Below are 20,159 nucleotides of genomic sequence, written 5' to 3'. Positions count from 1 at the left end.
AGGTGGTCCCGGCCCCGCTGAGCCCCAGGGCCTGGGGAGCCTGCGGCCTGGCCCCTGGCTGGAGCGGCCCAGCTCTGCCCGCAGGCCACACCCCGAGGGACCCCTGCCTATCTTCACAGGGCACCATGCCCCGGATCGTCCCCTCCCACTGCGTCCTCGTCGACTCGGACAACTTCAAGTGTATCCTTTGATGCTTCACCCGTCCCAGACACGGATCCTGGGGCCTAGTTCTCCTTAACCAAGGCCCAGTCGTCGTGGACCCCTATGAGGAGGCCCAAGGCCCAGGTGAGCGCTCCCCGCCACGGGCCGCCCCCAGCACTGGGAACATGGAGGCCTGGGTGCTGGCCTCAGAGCCTCTGCCCTGCCTCCATGTGGCCCTGGGCCAGCTCCTGCTACACCTCCCATGGGGAAGGGGGACGGTGGCCGTGTGCTCCGAGACCCGCCCGCCCTCTCGTCTGCAGCCCGAGCAGGTCAACAGCGTGTGACAGGGACCCCTGAGTCGGCAGGGTGCCGCCCCCAGGTGTGGACCTGTGGCAGGGGGCCGGCCCCGCGGCTCTGGGACGATTCCTTGGCTCTTTGGCTGAGCTGGTTTTCACAGAGGAGGGAAGGGGCGCCACCCCTCCACTCCCCCAGGCTCCTTGCCTGTGAGCAGCCAGGCCCCGGGCGCCTGCCGCACCAAGGGCCACCCCGTGGCCTCACCCTCGACGCCATCCCATTCTGGTCACCATCCCATTCTGGTTGCAGAAATGCTGACTCCTGTCTCCGTGACCCGGGAAATTTTGGAACGATTCCGAGACACGTTCACTGGGAAATGGACGGGGCACCTGGGCAGTCAGCAGTTTCCCAGGTTTGCCTCTGGGCTGCGCCCGCGGGAGACCCGTCCCCTCCCGCCCTGACCCCCTTGTTGACTCAGCCCCTTCCTCCCTGCCCGGAGGCGCCTAGAATCCCAGCGCCCGGCTGGACCTGGGCCCAGGAGGTGCGCGCCCACCGGCTCAGCTTCAAGAGTCTCCAGGCGGCGCCTCGCCGAGGGTCGGGGGCCTGGGAGGGGCGGGGCGGGGCGGGGCCTGGGCGGGGAGGGCGGGGCCTGGGGGCGGCGGGGCGGGGCCTGGGAGGGGCGGGGCGGGGCGGGGCGGGGCCTGGGGGTGGGGCCAGCTGCGGGTCGGGCTCGTCCCAGCCAATGCCCTCGGGGACCTGGGCTCCCGGGCTGCAGGAAGGTTCCTCCGCTGCTTCTCAGAGTAACAGCCCGGGGGAGGGCTGGGACGGACCGCAGCACAGGGTGCTCACGGTGGCGGCCCTGAGTCCCGTCGCCTCCCCGCCCCGGCTTCTTCCTCTCCTGCCTTGGCAGCCAGGCCGAGTGGGAGCAGCTTCTGGGCAGCTGCACAGGCTTCTTCTTCTACGGGATGGAGAACTTCCTATCGCACATATTAGTGGAAAGTCTGGCCGCCATGAACTTGGAAGGTGAGACCTCGGAGGCCCGCCTCTCTGCTAAACCCACCCGCACAGGGCAAGGGTCGAATTAGCACAAGGACAGAGCACGCCCCCTGCGTCTTTTCAGGTGTCTCCGGTCCTCTGATGCAGGGCTGGGGGCTTTAGGACCGCACAGCAGGGCCTGGGGGTGGGGCTGAGGCCCCTCCTGCCTCCGTCCCCTCCTCCATTTCTGAGAGCGCAGGCTCGGGAGCTGGGTCAGGTCACCCTTTCGGACTGGGCATTCAGAGTCCAGGAGGGCTGGGCCGGCGTTTCTGGAAGGTGCTGGTCACAACTCTCCCCCGCTTCCAGTTCTTGTACTTGAACTGCAGGCTCTGGTCCCGTTTCCCATTTTCTTCTCACTGCCCACTGGCACCCGCATCACCCCACCCCACCCCACCCAGGTGCCCCCATACCCCACCCCCACCCTCATCCCCAGCCAAGCCTGTGCTCACAGCTGGAGGTTTCGACTCCACTGGGGATGGCCCCTGAGGCAGGCCCACAGTTAGGTTGCTGCAGGTAAGCAGAGGTCGGCCTCGGCCGAGGGGCTTTCTCATGCCCGCACCCATGTGCTCCATTTCTGGCCCAGGCCCTGTTTCAATGGGCACAGGAGGCCGCCGCCTCGTGGGGGCAGCTGGGAGCCAAGACCCCTCCTGGAGGTCGGGAGCCGCAGCAGGCCCCTGGTGGGCTTCCCGCCTCTCTCTCCTTGCCTGGTCTGATTGCCTAAGGAGACTGTGAAGGTGTGGAGCCCCTCAGGCAAATGACCAGCTTGTCCGTGTGCCCCAGAAAATGGACCAAAGTCTGAGCCTCGGTCTGAGCCTCGGGCAGAGGGCGCTGCATTTCCACAGCTGCCTGTGCCCTGGGTGACACCCCGCCCACAAGGTTCCCCCACCCCCGGGCATCCCATCGCTGAGCCCCGCCTGTGACCGCAGAGTGTCAGATGGTGGTGCTGCTGGACCTGGCCCAGTCCTGCGAGAGCGTGCGGCGCCATGCGGAGTCCTCAGAGAGCAGGAGGTGCCCGGGGCCCCCTCTGGCAGCTAACGGGAGACCTGGGGAGACCTGTGAGCGGTGGATGTCCATCTGGGGCATTGACCCTGCCCCCTACAGCAGCCAGGCCGCCGTGACCTGCCCCCAGACTCTGCCCTGGCAAAGTCCTGGGCCGAGGGGGTGGGGGGGTTGCTGCCAGCACTGACCACAGGCCTGGCTGGAGCCTCGGGCAGCTGAGCTTGGGACCAGAGACAGAGGGGGCAGTGGGGGGGGACACCTGGCTCCAGCACCCCACATCACCTGTCACACATACCTCAGGGCCGCGGGGGCTGCGGGCAGTGGGACTGCAGACCACTGTCTGCTGGGCGTTCGTCCCCTTGCCCCCCCCCCCCCCCCCCCCCCCCCGCAGGGAGCCATCCAGAGATGTGCTGGTGCCCTGAGATGACTTTTCTTGCTAAATGGCATTTAACTGTGTGCACAGGGGGGCTGGCGGTGGGTGGGCGGGTGGAATCTGGACTTTTCAAGAAGCTCAAGGATGGTGAGTCCAGCTACCGGGCCCCATGCTTGGCGCTCTTCGGGCTGTTGATGGGAGGCTCGGGCCGGACCCCTTGTGCCAGCCCATGATCTTGGTCCCCTGCAGTGAACTCCAACTGTCCTTGGAGGAGCCAGTCGAGACCGCCATCCTCCTGAGCCTGGTGGGGGTTGGGAGCATCGTGGTGAACCAGTGGGCTACGGTCCTGCAGGACAACGCGATGCGGGCCCGGGTCTTGTGGGAAAGTGAGTGGTTCCGGCACTGCCGTCCAGTCCTGCAGCCATGTGGCCTCCTGCGGCCTGTGGGGGTGGACGGCCCATCTTAGGGCTGGTTCTTGTCTAGATCTGTTGGCGGTTGGCAGGCCGATCGGGAGAACAACCCGCCTGCTTCAGGAGGTGGGAGCCAGTGAAACTGCCTACCACGGTAACTAGAAATGGGCTCTCCTCGTCGTCCCTCGGGCGCGGGGTTGGGGGACTCTCCCTTCTCCTGTTTGCAGGGACCCTCAGCCTCCTACAGCCCACAGCCTGTGCTGTGTGAAATCTGGCATCCGGTGTCTAGGGAGGAACACACAAAGGACTAGAACATCTTTATCTTCAAAAGGCTCAAGTCCTCAAACCCTGAAAGCTCCCCAGGGTGCTCTTGGGGGGGAAACCCACCCACTCCTCCAGCGCAAATGAAACCCTAATGTCCACATGTAGTGACAGCGCCCCACATGGATTCTGGTGCGGAGAGCCAGGCAGCACAGGGTAGCTCGGGCAGCAGGCTGACAGGAGCGCCTGCCCCAGCTGAGCAGGGTTAGCCCAGCTCACGAGGTCTCCCAACACAGGTGCAGAAGGGGCTTAAAGCTTAAAACCCTGCGGGCCACAGTGCCAGGGAGGCGGTTGCCAAACAGTAAACGCTTGTGAGTGAGCAAGTGAGTGCATGAGTGAGCCAAGTGTGTGTGTACATAAGTGTGTGTGTGAGTGAGCGACTATGGGAGTATGTGTGTGAGCGAGTGTGTGTGAGCGAGTGTGTGTGTGTGAGTGAGGGAGCCAGCGGGTGGGCGAGTGGGTGGGGTTGGCCCGTGGCTCCGCTGTGTCCACACCTGGGCAGTGTGGAAGGCAGGGCCCGCAGCGCCGTCCCCTCCGTCGGGCTGGCCCCGGGCTCACGGGGCCTGCATGTGATGTGAGCCCGCATCGCCTGCCCATCCGCTCTCCCCAGACGAGTCCTCGCACGCCTGGAAGGACTGGCCGGCAGCGCTCCGGCCGCAGCTGCAGGGCTCCGAGCGGCTCCCCATCACCCTCAACACGGTGCTCTACGGGCTGCCGCACCAGGCCATCATGTGAGGGGTGCCCGGCCCGCTCTCGGGGGTCTTCAGCATCCTCCTGAGACCCCTGCCAGGTTGCCCAGAGGAGCCCCCACCCCGTTCCGCACAGGGTGGTGCCTGCCCGTCTCCACCGTGAAGCCAGGGCCACGTGGATGGAGGAGAGTCTCTAGGGGTGGGTGGGGGTACCTGGGCCCACCCGACAGCTGCCTGGACCCCGGGGGCCCCTTGTTTCTCTAGGCTCTCCCTGGGGCCCCAGGCCTTCATGCCTTGGCTCCTAATGAGGACACGATTCTGTCCAAATGCTTTAATAAAGAGCTTCATTACCTCTGAACTGTGTTTCTGTGCCCCCAAAGCAGGGACCAGCCTGGTTCTGCCCCCCGCCTGGCGCAGATGCCAGTACCTCCAAACTCACAGGGAGAGCGTGGCCGTGTGACCTGAGACCCTGGGCCTCCCTGCCCCAGCTTTCCACCCGGGGGTGGGACTCACATCCGAATAGAGGTGACCGTGTGTTCAGGACTCCCAGGGGCCCAGCCTGGGACCTGACCCACCGGCCCTGTGGGGCTTTGCCGAGGAGACGGGAAGGGCCGGGATGTCCGCTGCAAATGCCTGTCAGTGGCGTGGCCGGCGTGGGGCTGGACAGCCCTGATGTCCCGGCCCCGTGGCAGGGGCGGCCCAGTCTGTGCTATGACGGCTCTAGGGCAGACTCAGCTCCGCAGGCCTGGGGGGACCGGGAGGGGACAGGCTGGTGGCAGGGGCAGGCAGAAGAACCAGTGGGGAGACGGGCCAAGACTTTGTTTCCCCTGAATCGAGGGACCGGAAATGGCAAAGCAAACACGTCAGGCATCCTTGGTCTCCCATGTGTCTCTGGAAGGAATCTAAAGTGGTGCAGCCCTTCTGGAAAAGAGCTTGGCATGTTTTCATAAACCGTGTGTGCAATTAGCACCTGAGCCAGCCTCTGCACGGATCCCAGAGAAATGGAAACTTAGGTTCACACAAACATACCTGTATGAATGTGTCTGGCAGCTTCATCCCATTACAGCAAAAATTAGAACCAACCCAAAGGCCTCCACCTCGAGTGGTTAAGCAGACAGTGCATTCGCTTGCTGGAGCGCCCATGACGGAAAGGAAGCACCCATGACTGGACTGGACCTCAAGGGCATCGTGTTGAGCAGAGAAGCCAACGCCAAGGTCACTCGCTGTGGTGGTGGTCAGACAACGTCCTCAGAGCGCAGAGCAGCCGAGAGGAGAACACGGCCCACGGAAGCCCTGGGGCGAAGCCGGATTCTGCACCTGGGCTGTGACCGGGCCACAGATCTACACACGGGAGAACACTGCACGGCGCCCTGGCCACACAGACGTGCACACACACACCAACACACACAGACACACACAGTCACAGGGAAACACAACACAGGCACAAACACACAGACATACAGACAGAAACCCAGACACACACACACTACACAGACGCACGGCGGCAGACCCAGGTCCACGCCCGATCCCAGCACCAGCCTGGGCCCCTGGTTTGCCTGTGCTGTTTCCGCAACTTCCTGTGAATCTATAATTAATTCACCATAAGTTTTTTAAGCGCTCATCTTTGATTATATTGAGGTGATGATTCCCCTCTTTTGTGTTTGATTTTTTTCTTTTCTTCAAACATATACACACATATTTGTTCCAGGGTTTTTTTTTCTTCCCTTTTTTAAAAAAGCGCTAACTAATGATCAGGGAATAAATTCAAATGGAGCAGCATTGGAAATACGAGCTTCCCTCTAGAAAGATGCTGGCACCCTCCCAGACAACAAGGATAAAAGCTTCTGGAAATACTTCATCCGCGCAGCGTCGCATTTTTCACCTGGAGCCGTGTCTCTCCTGTGAGAAATGTGAGTGCCGTTCCGTGTAGCCGAGCCTTCAGTCGCCCTCTGAGTTATGTCCCGGCAACATGACAAATCACAGTATCAATTAACTGCTGTAACACAAGTGGCATTCTGTAATATATTCAAGCACGAAAAACCGCGTAGGTGAAATTTATGTAACCCTAAAAACTATAAGGAGAGAAAAGATCACTTGGAATTTATTGGTAATAATAGGAGACAATGTAATTCCAACGGTGCATGGCCCTTTGAGAAAGGGCGGCCAGGCCTGCAAGTTGTGTGTTCCAGAAAGGACGCAGGTGGGTGATGGGGTGCCCCGGCACAGGGGAAGGGGACAGCGTCGCCTGGAGACCCCAACCCTGCCCCCACCCAGCCTCCCCCTTCCTGAGCAGCAGTTGGCTCAGGGCCAGGCTGAGCTCCAGAGTCCAGACAGGCTCCCCGACCTTGAGCTGGTCGTTCAGGAGCCCCGGCCGCCCCCGGACAGTGCGGCACCCAGGACGGGGCGGGGGGCGGGGTGGTGCGGCGGCAGGGGCTCGCAGCAGCCAGGGATGGGACCAGTCGGTTTCTGCTGGTCAATCACCCGCCTCAAAGTTCAACTTGCTTTCTGAATTTACGTCTTGGAAACAGCGGTTTCCATATTTTTAAAATATGGAGTTTCTTTCAGCGGTATGCTTTATTATAAGAAATTTAGGGGGGAATTAAAGGGAGAAAAGCACTCAGATTTCCTGTTTTCGCACAGCGAGCTCCTGGTGTTTTCACAGTTGGTAAAGGCCTTGTCATTTTGAGATGTTAGTCAGAATCTTGCTCAAAGTCTTCCTACCCTCAGACATGCTGCCTGCAAACACGACAGTTCCAGTGCCCCAGAATAAGGGTCAGTGGGTTGGGGGGGGGTCTCTGAATGGGTGAGGAGCCCAGGGTCCCCTCATCGCTGGGGGTCTGTGGGCTGTAGGGCTGGGCCAGCCCGGGCAGGGGTTCGTGTTCCTATGATCTGCCCCAGGGGCGGTCCCAACTCCCCCCCCCCCCCCCTTGGCAGCACCCTTCTGCTCATGGAATCCCACAGAACAGCATCCCATAGAACAGCATCACCAGGCAGACCAAGGTCCGTCTCCCAGGACGTGGCCCCTGCCTTCGCCTCGAGGGAGACCCGGCCTCTGTCTGTCCTGGCGCTGAGCTTGGCCTCCTGAGTCAGGGCACCTGCCTTGGTCCTCTCCAGGGGGCAGGCCTACGGTTCCAGCCAGGCCCCCTGTCCCCCGGGCCTCCGGCGCCTCGGCCCATCTTCCTCTCCAGCAATTAATTCCCTCTCACAGCTCAAACAGTCCTTCTGGGTTGATCAGGATTAAGAAATTCGGTGGGTTAATAAAGCTAAAATGTTCACAGACACTTGTATATAAATTTCTATTAAGTTCCCTCATTCAACACTGGTCTCTAATAGTTTAATTTCTGTATTAAATAATTAAAACTCTATTTTCAATTGCTGTGAACAATTGTTTTCCTTAATGATCTTCCTGGAGGAGCCAGTAATTTTATATCTTGTAAAAATGATTAACTGGCATCATTATCCCATATGTCTGAAATATAACCCAGCAACTTCAAGAAAGGCCATTTGTATTCAATTAATGCTCCCTTGCATTAAGACATACAATATTACTTCACGTCCTCTCATTTTATTATGACGATGATGGAGATAGAAACAACCAGTTTCATTATCCCATTTCCAACAGAGAAATCAATTTTCAGCGCGTCTCTGCCCTTACAAAGAAGAAGGCGGCTTGGTTCCTGGGGGGCCGCTGCTGCAAACTCCCTCTGGGCAGCGGCCCAACTGCGGGGTCCTCCCCTGGACCGGGGGCTTCTCCATGGGCAGCCCTTCTGGGGCTCTGGGAGGGGCCCGTGACCTTCACTTCCCGGGGGTTGTCCAGGAGGAGAGGGGCCTGCCTGCTCCTCCCCTCCCCCAGCATCAGTCTGGCCCCCGCCCCGTGGGCCCCCATGTCCAGATGGGGGTCTCCTGAGAGATCGCCCTGCTCCTGGGACCCGTGTTGGCCTTGGATAGACCAGGCCCCCACGTGGAATCGGAGGGGCCGGGGGACGCCCTGCAGCGAGCAGCCCCTTTGTCAGGGTGATTCAAGGGACGCGCCCTGCCTCGCCACTCAATCAAGGGCGCTGGCGGCCAGGATAATCTAATTGTTTGACGTTTTTATCACAATTCATTGAGACCAGAGGCAGATGACTAGATTAACACCCCGTGCTGTTGGCTGATGGCCGGGAAGGAGCTGATGGGGAGCTCTTAAATTCTCTTATTACAGATTTTAATTCTCTGACACACAGTGAGAGGCGGCCCCAGGACAATGAGGTGAAGCCTCCTCGGCCCAGCGCCCTGGGATCGGGGCGCCCACACACCCTCCCTGTTCTTCTGGGCACCTGCTCTGAGCCAGGCTCTGGGACAGGGGTTCTGGGGGCAAACAGACCGGGGAGACCAGGGGCCTTCCGGTCTGAGCCCTGGGACTCCCGCACCCGGGAAACATGCTCTGACAGGTTGCTTGGCTCTCAGGCTCAGAACCGTCCCCGGAAGAAGCTGTGGCCAGAGCCCCCAGACTCAGGGCTGCTGGGGCCAGCGTCTCAGGGGCAGTTTGGGTGGAATTTCCTTGACCAGTGAGTCGACCAACTTTTCATGTATCTCATGACTCGGAGGCCAGGTATAGAGCCGGCAGGCAGGGACTCCCCAGGGACTCTGCTGGAGCATCTGGTGAGGTGGTCTTGGGGGGCCTAGGTGTCTGTCCTCCACAGAGCCAAGTGGATGTTCTACAGAAGACTTTTGGTTTACTGTTACATTTAAGTGAAAGTGAAAGTCGCTCAGTCATGTCCAATTCTTTGCGGCCCTATGGACTATACAGTCCAAGGAATTCTCCAGGCCAGAATACTAGAGTGAGTTGCCATGTGCTTCTCCAGGGGATCTTCCCAACCCAGGGATCGAATCCAGGTCTCCCACATTGCAGGCAGATTCTTCACCAGCTGAGCCATTTAAGTCATGCATAATATCTGATGGAGAACACTGGATGCGGAGGTGGGGTGACTGCTGTCCAGAGGATCCTGGCGGGCCGCCTCCAGGGGTCTGCTGGGCCAGCAAAGCCCCTCCCAGGGCGGCGCAGGCCTCTCAGGGGGGCAGATGTGCTGGACAGGCCCGGCTGTGGGACAGGCTCTGGGCGGGGGCTGGGACAAGGGGACAGAGTCCCCAGGCAGGCAGTGGGGGCAGGGTGTGGAGGGGGACAAGCCTGGGGAGGGGACGTGTCTGACCTCCGCAGCTGCAGCTGGGAACCGTGTCAGGGTGACGTCCATGTGGACTTCGGTAGTGGTGGAAGTCGTCACACCTGACCCCTGACCCCGGGAGTGATGGGACAGTGACAGGTGATGGGGACAAGTGAGGACAGAGAGCCAGGTGTGGCCACATGTGTGGCCGTCTGCTGAGGGCTGGCATCCTGGAGCAGGCTGCCCTCCAAAGGCTCCCACCCTGGCTGCCTATCGGCCCTCCAGCCGTTCACAATAGGCTAGTTTGGATTTTCCCGAAAACTGAGTGCAGACATCATCCTTAGGGCCGAAATCTCAGGGTTTAAGTAAAAGGGCGAAGAAGATTTGTCTGCAGCCTGAACCACCTTCTGCTGGCCTGGCCATGGCCTCCAAGCCCCAGGGCTCTCGGCTCAGCATCTGAGTCCCCTGACCACCCAGGTGTCCCAGCTGCAGGGCCAGTATTATAAAGCTACAAATCGTCCCCTGACTTGCTGGAACCGGAGCCAGTTTGGATATGCAGTGAGACATTAAGATAAAAACAAACGACCTTGCCCAGACTCAGGGCTCCGATCAGCTGTAGAACAGCAGCCTGGTCCTGATCAGAGCTGCCCCAGGCAGGGCACGGAGGCGCCAGATCAAGGGGGCTGTCCTCCTCCCACGCACCCCCCGTCCTGCCCCCTTGCAGCCCAGGACCGGGTGCTCCCATGCCTGCCCCTCGTGGCCTTCAGCCTGCCCCTCTAGCCGAGTCTGCAATCCCCTGGAGGAGGCTCGTAGCCGCTCACATGGCACCCCCCCACCGCGGGCTGGAGCTCTGCCACTGGCCGGCAGGTCCCCCCTAGCCTCTCCCGGCACAAGCGGTAACCGAGGAGGCTATCCTGCTGCAGGGACCAGCCCCAAGTCCTGGCACGCTCCGCGGACCCCAGGCAGGCCTCGCGGTGAATGTCCCGCGTGGGGGTAGCGGGGTGGAGTCTGCGGTGGATACTCAGGAGGGCCCCAGCCAAGAGCGGATAGGCTCCTCTTGCATGAGCCTGGGGCTGCAGCCCAGCAGGTCTGGGGCCCCTGGGTCCAGTCAGGGGGGCTTTCTCAGAGCACCCGCATGTCACGGGCACCCCACGGCCAGAACCACCTCGCCCACTGACCGTACCACGCGGCCACCGCTGGGGCTCCAGCTTCCTCTTCCCCTGTCGCTAGTTTTGCTCACAGACCCGCAGTCAACAGGGCGGGAGAAGACAGTCCTTGAGCTCATACAGACGCAGCCCGGCCTCATCCGTCCTGACCAACGACCAGTCAGCTCCCAGGATGTGGGCCTTTGATGTCTGAGTTAACAAAAGCAATCATGTACACAGGAAACACGGGGAAACGCAGTGGACACTGCAAAAAGGAAGGAAGGCAGCACACATCCTCTCCCTCCTCCGCAGGCCCCGCCCCTCCGCCAAGTCCCTCCCCTTCCCCCACAGGCTCCGCCCCTCCTCCAAGTCCCTCCCCCTCCTCCACAGGCCCCGCCCCTCCTCCAAGTCCCTCCCCCTCCTCCACAGGCCCCGCCCCTCCGCCAAGTCCCTCCCCTTCCTCCACAGGCTCCGCCCCTCCTCCAAGTCCCTCCCCCTCCTCCACAGGCCCCGCCCCTTCTCCAAATCCCTCCCACTTCTCCACAGGCCCCGCCCTCCAGGTGCCGGCCCCTTCTCTGCAGGCTCCGCCCCTCCTCCAAGTCCCTCCCCCTCTTCAACAGGCTCCTCCCCTCCCCCCACCTCTCCCGTCTCCCCAGGCCACGCCCCTTACCCGGGCTCCTCCTCCTCTCACAAGGCTCTTCGTCCTCCCGCGCAGGCTCCTGCCCAGGGCAGCATTTGGTGCCGTGGTTACTTATGAGATTTTTCTCGGGGAAAGTGTCCATATATTCAACGATGAAATGACAATCTATTTAATGAAATGATGGCACATTTTCCCCAAGTGCTATTATATTAGAAAAGCTCTCAGAGAAGGCTGCCCCCACCGTGCGTGTTTTTGTGGATGTCACACTTCACACACAGCCCAGCCCCAGGTTATTGTTCACCCAGGATACAAGCAGTCTGTTTACTTCGGTGAAGCTACTGATATCTGCTTCGTGAATAATGTGCGGTTGCTCCCCTAACTTAGTCGTGTCTCTGTTTTCAGAACAGAGAATTCAATATATTTACTAGATCCCAGCATTGATCATTCAGCCCTCCAGTCCCCTTATCTGACTCGGGCCTTCATGGATTAGGAGGGTGAGTTAAGGTTCACGACCACAATTTGGTTTCTTTTTGCTTCTTTGTGCATTTCTGTCGCTTTTTAACTCTTAAGGATTTTGGTGCCAGGTTTGTCTTCAGAACAGCTTGTAGCTTCCACTGTTATCAACTGTGGCTTTGATTCAGACCTCAGAGGTCTTACTGTCTGACCACACACGTCTGTAGGTCACTCACAGACTGCCTGTTGGCAGGGACGTGCCCACCTTCCTCACCAGGACCTCGCAGGTCTCCCTGGAGGAGCCCCTGTCTCCATGTTGTGTCCTGGCCAGAGGAAGACCAAGCAAGCAGAAAAGCAGGTGAGAAGGGAGGCAGGACACAGCGTGTCAGGGAACGGAAGACCAGCGGCCCTGCTGGAACCACAGCTGAACTTGAGGTGAGCCACACAGGATGAACTTGAGAACCTCCAGATCTGCTCAGGGGCTCAGGTTCTGCACATGTGCCCGCGGCCCTCCCGGGACAATCGCTAAAGGTGGGAACTTGGGGAAACCTAAGGCGCTGGCATACAGACTGTGGCACACCCACAGAGCCGCTCGCGATCTTGGGTCCTGCCCTGCGGCGCCACGCAGGTGCCGGGACACAGAGGGGCCTGGACTGGAGAGTGTGTGTCAGTTCTGGGTGGGGGTCTTACACAGAGAGACCGCCCACGGGTGGCGTCTTTCATCCGCTTGGTGCTTAGGGGTCGTGCCCCCGGAGACTGGGGCAGTGCTGGCCCCACAGGTGCTCAGGCTGTGGTCGGTCGTGCAGGAGAGCGAAGCAGAAAGGAGGCTGGTCACGCCGTGGAGTGGGCGCTGAGCCGCGGCAGACGGCTCCTTTCTTCATCGGTTCAGCGTTTCACGACTGGTGTCTGTCACCCTCATGACCATAAGAAACGTTCTGTTTGAGACAAAATTGCTTTCCACTCAGGTCTTTGTCAACTGTCATTTGTCCAAAGATGTGAAGAATGCCGCCCTGGCCTGAGGCCGGCAAGGATGCCTTGACAGCAGAACCAGGAGCCAAACTGCCTTCAGTCAGTCTCCACCACGGCTGGAGCCCACGGGGCCCAGGGAGCACCCAGCCTGCACGCCGTGAGCCTAGTACCCTCCTTTGTGCACAGGACCCCCCCATGTGCCTGGGGCCAGGACCCACATGTGCCCAGGACACCTGCCACGCGTCTGGGACCCCTGTGTGCCCAGGACTCCCCCTGTGTGCTTTGGACCCCCTCCCCCACGAGCCCAGGACAACCTTTGTGCCCAGGACACCCCCTGTGTGCCCGGGACCCCCACGGCCCAGGCAGGAGGAACTCTGGCCGGGAGGGTGGATTAACTTCCTGAGGTGAATTAAATTAGGCACAACCTCTTGGGGCCCTTTGTAGGACAAGGCAACCAGGCAGTGAAACGCAAGCTCACAGGGTCCCACAGACCAAACTTCATACTGATGTCATGGGCCACCAGCCCCTGGGGGTGCCCACACCCCTACCCCGTGGCAGAGGGGTTTGGTGGCCTGGCAGCTGCACAGTTTTGAAGCCCTTGGGGGGCTTGAGCCAGACTAGCCTCTGGGCCCAGCTCACTGTCTCCCCAGCCCTGCGAGACCCATTTCCCAGACCGGGGGATGGCCAGGCAGTGGGCAGCCTGGGCTGGGGGTCGGAAGCCCCCAGGCATTGCAGGAGGCATGGGGTTCGCTTTGTCTCACACATTCCTTAAAGTCAGGGGGACTGTTTGAAGCCTGGCTGTTCCAGTCTAGGAGCCTAGAGGAGAGGTGCCAGGCTGCGGCCAACGCCAGCCCTGACCTGCGCACCGGTGGGAGAGGCTTTCCATAGACCAAGGACTCCTGCCTGCCGCCCCTTCAGCCCATAACGGGGCGGGGACCTCAGCGTGCTTACCTGAAACCCTTCCTGGTCCAGCCAGCCGCCCAGTGACCCTTTAAAAGGGCGAATAGTTTCCCATCAGGGGCAGCTCCTCCCTGGAGATGACCCCCGCCTTCTGGGATGGTCCTTGGGGCGGCCCTGCCCCAGCTTCCGCCCCCTCCACGGGTCTCCCGGAAGCAGGCCCTCCCCCAGGTAGCCGCTGGGCCCCCTCAGTGACGGTGCCGGGGTCACCCTGTCAATAACGCCAACCTGCGTTTGTTGGGCTTGGTCGTTAACTGGCCTTCTGTCTGCCACCTCTACCCCAAGAGGCGTTTTAATAAAGACCTGGGGATACATGCACGCTCCCGCCTGAGCGCCAGACCCCGCGGGCAGCGGATAGAACAAACGGCAGCGGCAGGGGCCTAGGGGTGGGGGCGGCGCTGGTCACAGCACAGCTGGACCCTCAGCCGCCAGCAAGCCCCCACGAGCTCCAGAGCAGCCTGGAGCGCAGCCAGACGCCCTTCCGGAAGCATCCACTTGGCCAGCGCTGTCCGAGCCAGTCTGGGAGCACAGCAAACAGGCTGGAGCCGATGCCCTAACACAAATCTTGCACTCGGCGCCCAATTAGCACGCTTGGCACGCGGTCAGACCCCCCGGAGAGCAGCCCCGGAGAGAGATCATTACGAGACTGCGCGTCTGGTGCGGGGGTCCGGGGCGGGGGGCCTGGGATGAGCTTGGGGCTGATTTACGGCCGCGCTGTCTTTGTCCTTCCCTGAAGGAGACGCGAGTCCTGGGACCCTGAGGAGCGCTTCTGAGGCGCCACACGGCTGCACCTCCTCCTCGGGGCCCCTTTGCCTGGCATAGGGTGGGGAGTGATTTCCAGCTCATGTCAGAACATTCGGGGTGCGTGCCCCAGATGGGCCCCCTCCATGGAGGGAGTGGGAGCCGCACTCTTGGAGCCTGGAGTTCCAGCCCCACCCGCCCCCGGCCAAGCGCGGATGCGGCTGCGAGGCACTGGGGGCCACAGATCTCCAACCAAGAGCCGAGCACCACCCGGAAGCAGAAAGCGGAGCAAAATGGCAACCCCAGAAAGGTGCTGGGAGCTGGGGGGCCTGCGGGCCTGGAGGCAGAGGGGGAGAGGTTGAGCGGCAGGTTCGTCCATGCCTTTGGCCTGGTCCAGGCCCGCATGGGCGGTTCTCCCCGAACCCCCGATGCGCTTGACCGGTGAGGCGTTCATCCAGCCAGTCCTCCACTCGAGCTCTTTGCAGCCTGGGCCCCTGGTGGGTCGGAGCCTGTCCTGGACCAAGAGCCTTGCGGGACCTTGGAAACGAGGAGGCGACCCAGCCTCGGTGCCCGTTGGACGTTCGCGTGGAAAGTGTGAGGGGGTGGGTAGCCGACCTGGGGGCGGGGCCCCGCGGAGGGAGGAAGCCGTGGTGGGCGGGGCGGCGGGGTGTGGCCAGCACCGCCCACGTGCGGGGGGCCGAGAGTCTGAGGCCGGCCTGCCAAGCAGATGAGGCTTCCCTGTTGATCCCAGGTGCGCTGTCAAGGAGGTTGCAAGATGCCACCCTCTTAAGAAGCTGCCTGAGAAGAGCCTGAAAGCAACTGGGCCTACGTCAGCGGAGAGTGGGCGTCTGTTCATACGTGGGCACCTCCCAGCAGGCACGAGAGGCCTGCGGCCATGTGCCCCCAGGGAGGGAGTGACCCAGAGTCGTGAGGTCAGATGACTCAGTGCCTGGGGCCCTGCACAGCCACAGGTCCCGGGAGGCCACGTGGTCACAGCCGCCCCGTTTCTGTTGGGAGGGCGAACAGTCTCAACCTGGGTGCTTCTTTCAGGAGAAGGAAGGCGAGGCCCGCACACAGCACGGTGAGAGGCGGGGGTCTGCAGACAGGAAGGAATAGTGTGGTTCTGTGCGCTGCTCTGGGGATGTTCCTACGTGTATCAAGACGCATAACTTTGAAAGTACAGGAGCTGGAGAAGGGGAGCTGGGGCGCGGGGAGGGGCTCTGCAGGGGGTACGCCCACCTGTCCCTGGCTGGGGGCGGGGCTTCAAGCCCAGAGAAGCCGGAGCCTCGCTGCGCACGGGGGAGGGGTGGGAGCTCCCCGCAGGTCCGGGAGCCCTGGCCCCTGTCCAGGCCGTCTCCTGCCGGGAAGGGGCGGAAGCCCGGGCCCCTCGGCCTCTGCCGCTTCCTTTAGAGACCTGCTGGGCCCCTCCCACCCGCCACGGGCCCCAGCCTCCCAGGGACTTGCCAGCATCTTCCCAGGGAAGGTGCTTGGCTCAGAAAGTCCCGTTCAGGGACACCCACACGCCCATGGTGTCTGACACCTGAGCACAGGGATCTCTCTGGGGGAGCCTGGCTTTGGGAAAACCCTCTGAAGCCTGGAACTGGGTTCATGTTCGTTTCTTGACCCTGCAGCACTCAGCCCCCTGGGTGCCTCAGGCATGAGGGGCCCTTGCAACCGGGTGCCGACTTGACGGCAGGTGCATCAGTGCGGAGGGGCTCAGAGCGGACCGAGCAGAGAGTGAGCCTCAGGACCAGGAGAGCCCGCGGACGGTGGTCCGGGGGGTGGTGGAGGGCAGGGCGGCAGAAAATGGGCCGGTGTGGGGGTCGGGGGGGGGGCGCTGAGGGCCTGGGTCTGAGGCTCACTGGTCATCTCATGGGGGTTAGACCCAAACGGATTATGGGGGGCAGGGCTGGGCTTCAAGCAGCGGGGAGAGGGTGAGGTCGGGCTGGCGCCCCGCTGGGCCTCCTCTCGTGGCCACCGTCACCCCCCCGGCCCCTCTCCCTCCCCACCCGCCCCGGCCCAGGCGCACCCTCAGCCCGCAGTGACCCTTCAGGCAGTCACCCTGCGGGTGGCGCTGGGGGTCAGCGGAGCGAAGCGGGCAGGGGTTCCGCCAGCTGCCTTTCCGGGGTCGGCCAGGCGAGGGCACCAGCGGGACAGGCAGGGGTCCGGTCTTTCCCGGCAGGGATGTCTGCGGGGAGTGGTGGGGTTTGCGCCCACCCAGCTCCCTTCAGCGTCTGCAGAACCTGGGAGGCCCCGCAGCAGCACCGGCGCCCATCAGGCGGCCTCTCCGGCTCCAGGGCCCCGGGGGCCACGCATCCACCCCGACATCCCTACGCCCCCAGCTGGCAGGCACTTGGCTCTCTTGACCCGCCAACCCCCGGTGAGCAGCCCCCTGCCTCCGCCCCCAGGTGCGGTCCGCTCCTCTTGCTCCCGAGGTCGAGGACTGATCCCACGCGGGAGGACAAAGCCAGGGTCCTTCGCTCTCTGCAGGGAGCCATCGAGGGGGCATGCTTGGGGCAGGGGGCAGCTCCACGACTTACCAGTCAAAATGGCAAGTCTTCATCGGTTTGCCAACTCCAGAGCTATCTGCGTGGTTGGAGACGGGATCCAAGCTCCCTCCAGAGACGCACCCCCTTCCTCCCCTCCGTTCCCCGGCCCCACGCCGGCCAGGCTCTGACCTAGTCCGGGCTAGGACACCGGCTGGTCCTGGCTGGCCCACCTGAGGGGCCACCTTCCCTGACCTCCCTCTTCCGGGCTATCATTGGTCCCGTTCCTCTCCTGCGGACTTGCGGGTTTTTGTTTATTGTTGAAGAGGGCGGCAGAGGAGATGGTTGGATGGCATCACCCACTCAGTGGACATGAATCTGAGCAGCTGCGGGAGCCAGAGGAGGACAGGGGAGCCTGGCCTGCTGCCGCCCATGGGGCCGCAGAGAGCCCGCCGACTTGGCGACTGAACACTGCCAGTCGTGCCCGCCGGGTGCAGGGTGGCTCTCGCTGTTTACGTGGCTCTCCCAGAGCGCGCCTGACACGGAGCATGACCCGATAAATAAACGTGACTAGGTCAAGATCTCTGCCAAACCGCGAGTTCCGCGCGTGCCCGCGACGTCAACGTGAGAGCGAGGCGAGGCGCACGGCCGCCTTCCTTGGCGGGACTTCTCCTTCGGTACCAGGAGGGGGCATTGGCAGACCCGTCCGCTCCGGCCGAATCGGCTCCTGCGGCGGGACCCGAGGCGCTCCTTACCCGCAGAACCCTCCCTCCCCTGGCCGACCCGGAGCGGGGAGGCGTTTCCTTCGGTCCTACCCGGGGGGCGGCTCCCGGGAGCGCCGGAGAAGGTGGGGCGGGGGCCGGGCGCCAGGCGGAGGCACGGAGCCCCGGAGTGCCCGGAGATGGCGGGCCGACAGGTGGAACAGGTTGAGCCTACACACCTGGAACTGGGGCTCTGGGGTCGGGGGTGGCGGTGGGGGTTGTCCCGTGCCACCGCGTCCGGAAGGGTAGGCGGGCGGGCGTCTGGGGCTTGGGAACCTCCGCGCGCGGGGCGGGAGAGGGCGCGTGGAGAAGGCACCGAGACACCCCCCGCCAGACAGCATGGAGATGCAGCTGCCCTCACCCCTCCTATGGCGCCCCCCCCAACCCACTCTGACCCCTCCAAACGGCACTCCGGGCCCCCATTCCGCACCCACGGCACCTAGCTCCCTGGAGAGCCAAGCGCGCTGCGGCTGCAGGCGATGCAGCCCCACTCGAGACCCCAAGCGTTCTGGCCGCAGCCTAGGGAGGGCCCCGTGGCGCAGGGCAGCGGCTCGGCACTGTTTCCTCAGAAGGAAGGAGGATGCAGAGGACCCAGCCTGGGGTTCGAGGAGCCGAGCGCGGCGCCCAGAGCGGCAGTGTTCCTCCTGCCACCGAACCAAGGTCTCAGGGAGGATAATGCGCCCTGTCGACCGTCCGGGCACGCCACGCCTGGCCCGCCAAGAGGACTTTGGCCGCAGCAATCCAGAACCTGCTCCCCGGGGCAGAGTCGGGGAAGGGAGCCGGCCCGCCCCTCACGTGGCCCCGCCCCAGTCCCTCTGGTCCCTCCCCCAAGTCCTGACCTCCCGCCCGGATCAGAGGCTTGGGAGGCCCGGCCGCCGCCTTCCAGGAGCCCAGAGGGGCCCAAACCCGGCAGAAAAGGATCCGCGGCTGCGCTCTCGGGGCACACAAACGCTGTGCCCGAGGTAAGGGGCGCAAGCCAGGCCCGGGGCGGATCTCAGGGCGCAGCCGCCATAGTGAGCGCGGAGAAGCTCGGTGTCCGGGGTCTGGCTTGGCTGGTGCGGATCGCCTGCGGGGCAGCCGCACCCGGATCCCGCGAGTGCGGCCCGGCCAAGCAAGCGGGAAGAGAGAAGCTCCCTTGCGCACGGGCTGCACCGCACACGAAGCCGGCCGGTATCACGCGCGGTGGCGCGCCTCCCGGGACTGCACGGTGCGCGCACACGCGGGCAATGGAGGCCACCTAATGCCCGCCCATCCCCGGCGGCAAGTGGCTTTCTTAGAGGCGATCTGGCGTAGGGACTTGCAGCACCACACCGTAGAACTGCACAAAACGAAAATAGATCCCTGGAGATCTCGGTACCAGGGGACGCAGGGTCCCCGCCCAGAGCCGAGAGGGCTGCTCTCGTCTGCGCCACCGAAATCCTGGCGGCCCGGGTGAAACGGGAAAGTCGTTGCTAACCGCCTGCACCAGGCCCGAGAGAGGTCGGCTGGCAGACACCGCTCCCTACCCGCCTCCCCCGCCAGCCCCGGACACGAAACAGCGGCCTTCAGTTGGTACGCGTTCCCGTCAGGTTCCTAACGGGCAGTGAATAATAGTAATAACTGTCACGTAATATGTGACACCACCCAAGAGAACCAAGGAGGCAACGTCCACGATTGTACTCGGCGCCTGCTCTCCGCCGGCGCTCGCAGTTTACTGCGATCGTATTTGAATCCGCACAACCATTCTACGGGGTGGGAGAAGTGCTCACCCCGAGGACGACACCGCGCGCCCGGCGTGCCCGTCAAAAGGCCGCGCTTCTGCCCGCGGCCCCATACGCCCCGTGACTCGGGCTGTCTGCCAGGGTCCCCGACCCCAGGCTCCGGCCGCGCTTTGCGAGGGAGCGGCTGCACGTAAGGTCCCGCGCGGCGTCCAGGCCCGAGCTCCGGGTTCAGGTTGCCTCCCAGGAGTGAGTGCGACCGCACGACCGGGAAATATCCCAGCCCGGCCGAGTACGGCCCCGCGGGCCGGGAGTGGACGGGGACCCGGTCCCCATACACACCACACGCTACCCGGAGGCCCCGGGGCAGGCCTCGCCGAGGCGCCAGCCACTGGGTTGGGAAACAGAGCGGATTCTCGCGGGCCAAGTCTAACCTTCGGCCCGTGGGCGCTGACGTCCCGCTTCTCGCGCCCTCTGCATCCCGGAGCAGGAGGTTCTCGGAAACGTTCTCGGTCCTCCCTCAAACCTGGGACCGTGACCCCGGGAGTGTCTGCCGGCTCCCCGCGCCCTCCCACCGGTGCCTCTGCTCCGAACAGGGCGCACCGCGTGTGCCGAGTGGATCCTCAAATCTGCATTCTCTCGGTGATAAAATATGTTCTCGTATTTTTTTCCTGATTTCCCATTAAAACCTTTGCCTAACTAAACTCCCATCCAACGGGATTTATTTCGTCCCCGGGGAGATAAATCAGGGGACAAATTTACGGCCCGGGAGGGACCCGCCGCGCTAATGGGCGCTTCATGGAGTGCGCGGCGGGGGCGCGCGGACGGCGGGCGCTAGCCAATGGCCGGGCCGCGGGCGCCCACAGCCAATCAGCGCTCGCGCCGCGCCAGGGCCCCGCGGTTATCA

The 20,159-nt window shown here is 62.9% G+C and overlaps 1 protein-coding gene and 1 long non-coding RNA gene across 11 annotated transcripts in view; one reads left to right on the top strand and one right to left on the bottom strand.

Moving 5' to 3' along the window:
- Window positions 1-4,620, top strand: part of CFAP46 (cilia and flagella associated protein 46) — a 95,767-nt gene extending 91,147 nt beyond the window's left edge. For 5 of the 10 annotated variants that reach the window (XM_070470520.1, XM_070470519.1, XM_070470518.1 and 2 more), the window contains 8 exons: window positions 120-180; window positions 250-285; window positions 745-847; window positions 1,346-1,458; window positions 2,397-2,478; window positions 3,092-3,228; window positions 3,326-3,406; window positions 4,184-4,620. In XM_070470520.1, the coding sequence (XP_070326621.1) occupies window positions 120-180; window positions 250-285; window positions 745-847; window positions 1,346-1,458; window positions 2,397-2,478; window positions 3,092-3,228; window positions 3,326-3,406; window positions 4,184-4,308 (738 nt within the window). In that variant the 3' untranslated portion in view covers window positions 4,309-4,620. Of the gene's footprint in view, window positions 1-119; window positions 181-249; window positions 286-744; window positions 848-1,345; window positions 1,459-2,396; window positions 2,479-3,091; window positions 3,229-3,308; window positions 3,407-4,183 lie in introns of those variants that run through there. The other 5 variants (XM_070470525.1, XM_070470526.1, XM_070470524.1 and 2 more) reach the window with 2 other exon arrangements.
- A 3,197-nt stretch (window positions 4,621-7,817) lies between these two features.
- Window positions 7,818-17,796, bottom strand: LOC139036006 (uncharacterized). Its single transcript, XR_011488689.1, has 3 exons — window positions 16,849-17,796; window positions 11,219-15,404; window positions 7,818-10,758 (listed from the first exon to the last, which is right to left on the bottom strand). It is a non-coding gene; the product is annotated as an uncharacterized lncRNA (long non-coding RNA).
- Between the last annotated feature and the right edge of the window lie 2,363 nt (window positions 17,797-20,159).

This window comes from Odocoileus virginianus, chromosome 7 (genome assembly GCF_023699985.2).
Source record: "Odocoileus virginianus isolate 20LAN1187 ecotype Illinois chromosome 7, Ovbor_1.2, whole genome shotgun sequence".
In the NCBI taxonomy this organism is placed as follows: domain Eukaryota; kingdom Metazoa; phylum Chordata; class Mammalia; order Artiodactyla; family Cervidae; genus Odocoileus; species Odocoileus virginianus.
Note: the sequence above shows the minus strand (reverse complement) of the source record. Positions and strands in the feature narration are given on the sequence as shown.